We start from the raw sequence: 8,189 nt of genomic DNA on the forward strand, positions 1-8,189 counted from the left end.
TGCAGTATCTTAACAAACCTCATCTGCACCCACCCTTTCTCCCAAAAGGATTAGCCTGAACCTTAGAAACTCATCACTTACTCTATATTTTTTGCAACTGTTGAAGTGGATGATATAAATTCTGCGCAGCACTTCCCCTTAAACCTACCACACTTGGCCTTTTAAGGACTTTCCTTTACACTTCGTGCCAAAAACCAAATGCATGATTAAAAAAAAAAATAAAAATGTTGACTTTGACTATTTGACCTCAATGACATCTAGAAATTGTAATTAGGAGTAATCTTTTTCAACCTTTAATAACAGAGTAAAAGCTTATATAAAGCATAACATTAAGACAGCTGGAATTTACGGGCGGCTCCTTTCTTTCCCTCTTCCTTCATTTCCCTAAGCAATATAATAAACATAGATTAGAAACTTTTCATCCTAACAGAAATGTTTAAATCCAATGTAACAAAAAGCCGCTTATAATCATATAAGCAATATTAATCAATGCCTTCTCTATTTGGAGACAGTTGCTACCACCCGCAGTCATAAAGGGAAAAGTAAAGCAATGGATTGAACGAGGATGAGACTGGGAAGAGAAACTACACGAAATTAATTGCAAGTATAGAAAAACCTGAAGCTTCATTAGCACTGTGAAGCATTTAGAAACTGCACAAGGTACAAGTAAAGACACAAAGCTTACCCTACTACTATTTGTTCCATCTTGAAGCTCAAGGAATAACTGCCCCCTTCATCATCATGGGCGAAGAATTGCTAACTATAGCACAAAATTTGATTGCTAGTTATACCTTACCACCTCCTATTCAACAGACATATTGAACAAAAATAAAGTACTAATTGCATCAACCAAAACTAGGTCCTATGCATCAAAAAATATTTGCGCCCAGGGGCAATTTACGAAAGAGATAGTAGCAGATCCAAAAAAGATGGAGATTTGAATTAATAGTGAAGTAAGGTTTACATTGAATAAATCATCATATCAGCTGCAGCTGACATACATAAGTATAATCACCAAGCTGCCCCAAAACAAAACAATTTTCTTTTGCAAATTAAGACTTTCATCTTGATACATAATACCATAATTTGAGGAGACCCTCGTCATAAATCATATAAATTATAAAATTCATGCAAAGAAACTAAAATATCCCTTCCCTCTCGAACTAATGACCTAATTTGATCAGGAATCATTAGAAATGTTAAAGTAATTCCGAAATATATCAATCCAGCAAAACTACCTCCATTTCCATTTCATCTCCATCACCGAGCACTACTTATGCTTAGTCTTGATGGTGATCCCAAGTTCCCCTGCAACAATGATTGTTTTTGCCATATCAAGAAACATGTCATGCTCAACAACACCTGCCAGCCTCAAAATTGCATTACTTGCAGCTTTCAAACTACCAATATCTCTTTTGAAGTACAAATCCACAATATAATTCCCATTATCGGTAACAAATGGTTCCCCACCGTTCTCCTTGCCATTAGAACCCTTACTCCTCAGCTTGGCCACACGACCTGCGCACCCAAACAACTCCTGCAACCTCTTGGTAATGAATTTCCAACAAAAGTGAAATGAGGATAAGGAATGGCCATTTCTTGAATATAGGAAACCAAATAAATAAAGGAACAAATGGTTTAATTCAGTGGAAAAGAGTTTGCCCAGAATCACTTGCAAGGCAGACCAAATCTAGATGAAAAAGGAAATGCATTTGAAAGAAAGGTGAAGAAGAAGAAGGAAACCCAGATGATAGAATCATGGTTGGAAAGAGGGAAGGCTGGAGGAAAGGTGAAGACGTTGAGTTCATGGAAGAGAATATATACAGAGGATAAGGGCAAAGATTGGTTATCGCACGTCACATAGATTGTGCACAAAATAGCTCTAAAGATTTTTTAATCTAACATACTTAGATGGGTGAAGGCAGTAATTTTCGATTTTTGTCCGAATCTTTTGTTTATTTATTTTTTTAATTCAGAAGTAGGAACTTTAATGTGTTTCAATTATAGGACTCCGTTCAACTTCTGGTGAGAGGCATAAACACCACATAAGCCTTTGTGTGATTTTATCTCTAACAGTTTGGATTCTATCTGATTTCCTGATTGAATTGAATATACTATGATTCATTAATGTTGGTGTCATACTTTATTATATTATATTATATAATTTTTATTATTAATATATTTAGAAAGATAATATGATTTTTAATTTTTTTTTATTTAGTTAAGTGGTACATTATAATATAATAAATATAAAATCTATTAAAATGCTTTTATTATTATTTTAAATGTATAAAAGTTGTGAAGGTCTCTTATGTGAGAGATAATAAAAGACTAACATATGTGAGAGAAAAATTGAAAATTTTTACGTCAAAAGGAAAAATTAAATATGAGGGATAAGAAATGTTTCAAAATAAAAAAAATATGATATAATTGAAATTTTATAAATTGTGTAATTATAAAATTGAAATATAATAAATTTTAGATTATCTAAAATCAACGATTCATTGATTTAAAAATCTATGATAAAATAATGATTAAGAAGTCATCATTTTACAATCTTAAATCATATTTCTATAGGTATTTAATTTTTTTTTAAACGACAAAGATAATACTAAAGAAAAAAAATTAATTTCTACCTATAGAGTCCTAAACTAATTATGCAAAAGAAACCTCTTTATATATATATTAACCCTTGTAGAAGAGGTAAAACCCACATAAGCAGGAAAATTAATTTCTGCCTACACAGTCCTAAACTAATTATACAAATGAAACTTGTTTATATTTATTAATCCTTGTAGGAGACGGAAAACCTACCTACCCAAGAAAATTATGCTCATATATATACATATAAAATCATCGTTTTGCTTCCATTAAACGATCAATTCTCAAGATGCTTTTGCGCCCCTCCACTACAAAGATCTTGTAGCCTTTCTTTTTCCTAAACACCCTGATGGAGTTCAATTCTTCTTCTGTTATTATTTCTTCTTCTATAGCTGATTACAAGCCATGGAATAAGGTTTCAGCTTATTCTTTCACTCTTGCAGATTTGTCTCTAGTTAGTACTACTCCTACTATCATGGATATTCCTGAAAGTTTCTTTCAAGAACAGCTAAAAATTGGTGATTATCACTATCCTATCCGGGACAAAGACAATCAACAAGAGCAGAAATCGACACCTTGTTTTTCTAACAACAAGGTTGATGAGATGGGAGAGTTGGGCAGTGATCAAGAGAAGCTCCAGATTGGTGTCAACAAATATCATGATTATTATTACTATTGTACTTTTGATGAGCATGTTGCTCATCTTTGCAAGTCTGTAGCAGCTCATGGCGAGGATGATGGACAGCCCTTGAATTTGAAGGTGCATGAAAATAACGATGGGATGGTACTGAGTACTGAGGAAGACACTGAGTCTGAGTTTGATTATTATCTTTTATCCATACATGGCGATGACGAATATATAGCAAATATGCTTGATTTGAAGGTGGATAAGAATAACAGTGGGATGATATTGAGTTCTAAAGAAGATGCTAAATCTGAGTTTGATTATTCACTTTTCCCTATATATGTTGAGGACAAGTACACAGCAGACATGCCTACTTTGAATGTGGATGAGAACAATAGGGGGATGGCATTGAGTTCTATGGAAGACACAGAGTCTGAGTTTGATTGTTTTCTTTTCCCTATATATGGCGAGGACAAATATATATTTGGCTACTGATGGAGACTTCAATTTATATAAGCAAAGAGAAATTCCACGCCTGTGCTGGTTCATCAATATCAGCTGTAGTAGAAATTATTCTTTTCATGAGAGCAAAAAATTAGAAAAATTCTAAAGATATTAGAGCATTATCATCCGATTTCAGGAATTCGAAAGATGTTTAGAATTATTTTGTTTAATAATAAAAGTAGACTTTATTTTTACTTTATGTGAAGTGCATGTTTTCTGTTTATATCAGAAGCTAGGTTTTAGTTTTTTTTTTTTTTTTTTTTTTTTCTCAAACAAGCTGTTAGTTACCTTTGGAATGATATACTTTGGCCAAGCAATTCTATGTGAATCATATCTTTGTAGAGTGTGTTTCTTTGCTTCCATTCCTTTACTTTTCTCAGTTTTCAAATTCAATTCCATCTTCAGAAATTTCTTGTTTTTCTCTTTTCCAATAACACTCACTCACTACGCCTAACCACAGGGAATTTTTCTAGGGTTTCACTTTCGACCTGTTGATTTTTTGTTTTCTTTTGTGTCAATTTCTCTATTAATTTCGCTCGTGGGATTTGTCCGCCTTCGTGCTCTTATCATTATATATGTTTTTGCTGCTTTCATGTTTTATGCACATGCCATTTTTTTTTTCTGGGTTTGTCAATGAGATGCCGTATGCTCATTCTGACTTTATTATTGGGTGCGTTTTGTCATTGAGTGTGTTTGATCGAGTGACAATTAATTTTTTTTTCTTTAGTTTACGTGATAATTGTTTTAATTTGCTTTTCTGCTTTGGTCGTTGTTCCAATGCCATGGAAGTAGACCTTGTAAATGGTTTGATTGTAATTTTTAGTCTATCTTAAATTCCTAGCTTGTCTATTTTTCCATCATCATAAGAACTTAAAATGAAGCAGTTGGTTACAAGCGGAGACAAATATATTAGAGTCCTGAGGCCCCTAGTTGAGTAGTTGGAAGACGAAACCATGCGATACCATCATGAGCCATGTCCCAAGCAGACGTAGCTTAACAAATAGTTTAGCTAATTACACATTAGATTTTTCAGGATTTCCTTCGCATCTATATATACCTACCACCACCCAAGAAGAGTATCCCATTGTCCCAAGCATGCTATGGGTGGTCGCTTAGTAATCTATCTAAATCAAGACGATTTCCCATCTTTATCTGGTCTTTTATTGCTTATCTCTGTGCTTATAGGGCATATTGTTTCCTCAATATACAGGAGCAAATAAATGAGCATGCATGAATCCCGACAAAGCATGTTTATAAAGGGAAGACTGGAGCATATCGTACCTTGTGAGTCTGCTTTAAGCAGATCACAACCAATGTTTTCTGGCCACTAAGGCACTAACTCTAGATTTTAGAGGATCTCCAGCATCGTGTTTCATGTATATATACATACTTACATGCTTGGAATCACAATCAACTCATGTCTTCATAATCTCTTATCATAACCTTTTTTATTTCTTAAACAACCAAAATCTCCAAGTTCCTGTTCTTGATTCTTTTCTAAGAAGACTATGGCAATTCGTTTTCATGGTAATCTTGCTAAGCAAATCAGCTTCAGGATGTTTAAATATGCCAAAAGGCTTCTTAGCAGTATATATTGGAGAGACTGAGAAGAAGTGATTTGTAGTTCCAGTATCCTATCTGAATGAGCCTTCGTTTCAAGATTTGTTAAGAAAAGCTGAAAAGGAGTTTGGCTTAACAATTCTTTGCAGAGAAGATCCCTTCCTTCATGTCACTTCTAGCTTGAGTAGAGCTTAAGTGTAGGCTGACATGGAATTAACCCATTAAGAAAAATAATTTTCTAAGGCAGGAATTGCCTGTTTAAGTGTAAATATATATACATATATATTTTGTTACAGAGCAAAAACAATTCTACTAAATGTGAAAAATCACTCTTTACACTATTTTTCCTGTGGGTTTATTTTCTGTTGATTCTAATTTATTATTGATAATCAATTAAGAAACATCTACTTTTAGCGTTAGTTATGCAAATCATTCTAATGATTGAATTGACTGATTTGAGCAGGCAAAATCATAAATCCAATTTCAAATCAGAAGACTAAAGTTATAAAGAAGTTGTTCTAACAGTTTTATGATTAGAAGTTCTTGATTTGCAAATTTAGAATATACTTCTTCAACTTTAACAAGAAAAATCAGATTTAGAGCAACACAATCAAAAGTATAGGAAGCCAAATCCTCTCTGCCTTCAATACTCATGTCCTTCCTGGTAGGAAAAGGTTGATTAATCTCCTTAAGATATTCACCTTCATGGTTCCAGGTTCATCAACAGTATCTAGCCTTTCAATGGTTGGGCTTTCAGTGTTATTTCACTGATGCACCTCTCTGATGAGGTTTCCTGGCATGGCTAGACTACATCTAAGGGAAATTTTATAGATCCATGAACTTCAAAGTGATTTTCATCAAGATCTTGTGATCAAACCTTGCAAGTACAGTTCTAACAATACTAGAGAAACTTGGAATTGATGATCTGTTGCATTTTGATGCTCCTCACACACATATGACTATAATTTATCCTGCACATGCACATGAGCGCTCTAGTTTGGCCTGGCTGCGGGTCGATTCTAATTCATGGTTCAACCAGATCTAAACTGAAGTGAGGAGTTGGTTAACCATAATTTCAATTTCGAGGCGATTCTAGTTCTAGTTTAGCTTTGGTTTGATTCAGATCAAGTCAATCTAACAATTGAAATAATTTGTTGATTTAAATAAAAATGGCAGGTCAATTTCGATTCAGTTCATGATTTAAGGTTCAAAGAAAGAAGAAACTAAGATTGTTCTCAAGATGATTCCGGTTAATCAATTTTGGCCTCAAATTTAATCGAGTCAATTTTGATTTGATACTGAATCCAACTCAGACCGTGGAAAGGCCCAGCTCTAGCTAGTGAATGGGCTCCATTGTGATGGAGTGAACCGTTGTTGAAAAAGGCCCTCTCTCAAATAATTTTGCAACTTTTGTTTCCTTCCCTTAGAAGTAGCTTGCATTCAAATGCCGACAGCTGCTGCTGTCCACTAGTGCGTACGAAGTGTCAACATCTGCTTCCCTTAGTTCCATTATTGCTACTTTAATTACGTCCTATGTCCTCACTCCGCACACACGCCTTTTCTTCCATTCATTATATTGGATATTCCATTTCCAATCTCTTCGACTTCACTATCCTCAACCCTCTCTCTTTCCTTGTTCTGTGAATTCTGAAACATCAAACATGGGGTCACCATTGAAGAACTTTGCTGTAGCAGTAAAACCCAGAAATACCTAGTCACCATCCACCACCGCCTTGTCCAGGCCACGGTTACCTCCTCACGGACTGTGGTAGACAGGTGGATCAAAGACCACCATCAAGCTCCATGCCACCATCGCCAGCAAAATTGTTGGCCTTGACATAGAATGGCGTCCAACTTTCATACGCGGCAGCAGCCAGAATCCGGTGGGAATACTCCAACTCTGCATCAGCAAAAGCTGCCTCATCTTCCAAATTTACCAAGCTACCTGCATTCCTCGGTCCCTCCGCAACGCCCTCAGTAATCCTAACATCATCTACACTGGAGTTCGTATATCCGGTGACACAAAGAAGCTTTACAAGGACTATGACTTGGAGACATCTTGTGAAGCAGATATTGCAAGTCTAGCTGCACAAGCATTTGATCACAAGGATTTTAAGAGATCCGGATTGAAGACTCTGGTGGAGACTATTATTGGGGAAGAATTGGAAAAGCCAAAGCGTGTGACTATGAGTAACTGGGATGCTAAGTACCTTACTCCTGCTCAAGTGAAGTATGCTTGTGTTAATGCTTATTATTCATATAAACTAGGAAAGCTACTGCAAGTATAGAAAAACCTGATGCTTCATTAGCACTATGAAGCATTTAGAAACCGCACAAGGTACAAGTAAAGACGCAAAACTTACCCTACTACTATTTGTTCCATCTTGAAGCTCAGGGAATAGCTGCCCCCTTCATCATCATGGGTTAAGAATTGCTAACTATAGCACAAAATTTGATTGCTAACGATACCTTACTACCTCCTATTCAACAGACATATTGAACAAAAATAAAGTACTAATTGCATCAACCAAAACTAGGTCCTATGCATCAAAAAGTATTTGCGCCCAGAGGCAATTTACGAAAGAGATAGCAGCAGATCCAAAAAAGATGGAGATTTGAATTAATAGTGAAGTAAGTTTTACATTGAATAAATCATCGTGTCAGCTGCAGCTGACATACATAAGTATAATCACCAAGCTGCCACCAAACAAAACTAATTTTCTTTTGCAAATTAAAACTTTCATCTTGATACATAATACCATAATTTGACGAGACCCTGATGCGTCCCAACCGCAAGTGCACGGGTCGTACAAGTAGTATAGAAAAATATCGATCCCACGAGGAGTTGTGTTAATGATTGAATTTTCGATATAAAAGTTGACTAAATTGAAGTATTTAT

The 8,189-nt window shown here is 35.1% G+C and overlaps 1 protein-coding gene across 1 annotated transcript; it reads left to right on the forward strand.

Moving 5' to 3' along the window:
- The first annotated feature begins 6,951 nt into the window (after window positions 1–6,951).
- On the forward strand, window positions 6,952–7,578 carry LOC131182810 (3'-5' exonuclease-like). The gene is made up of 2 exons (XM_058152120.1): window positions 6,952–6,984; window positions 7,063–7,578. Exons 1-2 carry the CDS (start codon window positions 6,952–6,954, stop codon window positions 7,576–7,578), a joined length of 549 nt encoding a protein of 182 aa, XP_058008103.1.
- Window positions 7,579–8,189: the final 611 nt, after the last annotated feature.

This window comes from Hevea brasiliensis, chromosome 9 (genome assembly GCF_030052815.1).
Source record: "Hevea brasiliensis isolate MT/VB/25A 57/8 chromosome 9, ASM3005281v1, whole genome shotgun sequence".
Taxonomy (NCBI): Eukaryota; Viridiplantae; Streptophyta; class Magnoliopsida; order Malpighiales; family Euphorbiaceae; genus Hevea; species Hevea brasiliensis.

Excerpts from the sequence above, each read along its gene's own strand:
- LOC131182810 (XM_058152120.1), top strand. The coding sequence starts at position 6,952 with ATGGGGTCACCATTGAAGAACTTTGCTGTAGCA. Across the intron at positions 6,985-7,062 it reads TGAAGAACTTTGCTGTAGCA|ACAGGTGGATCAAAGACCAC; the intron begins GTAAAACCCAGA and ends GGACTGTGGTAG.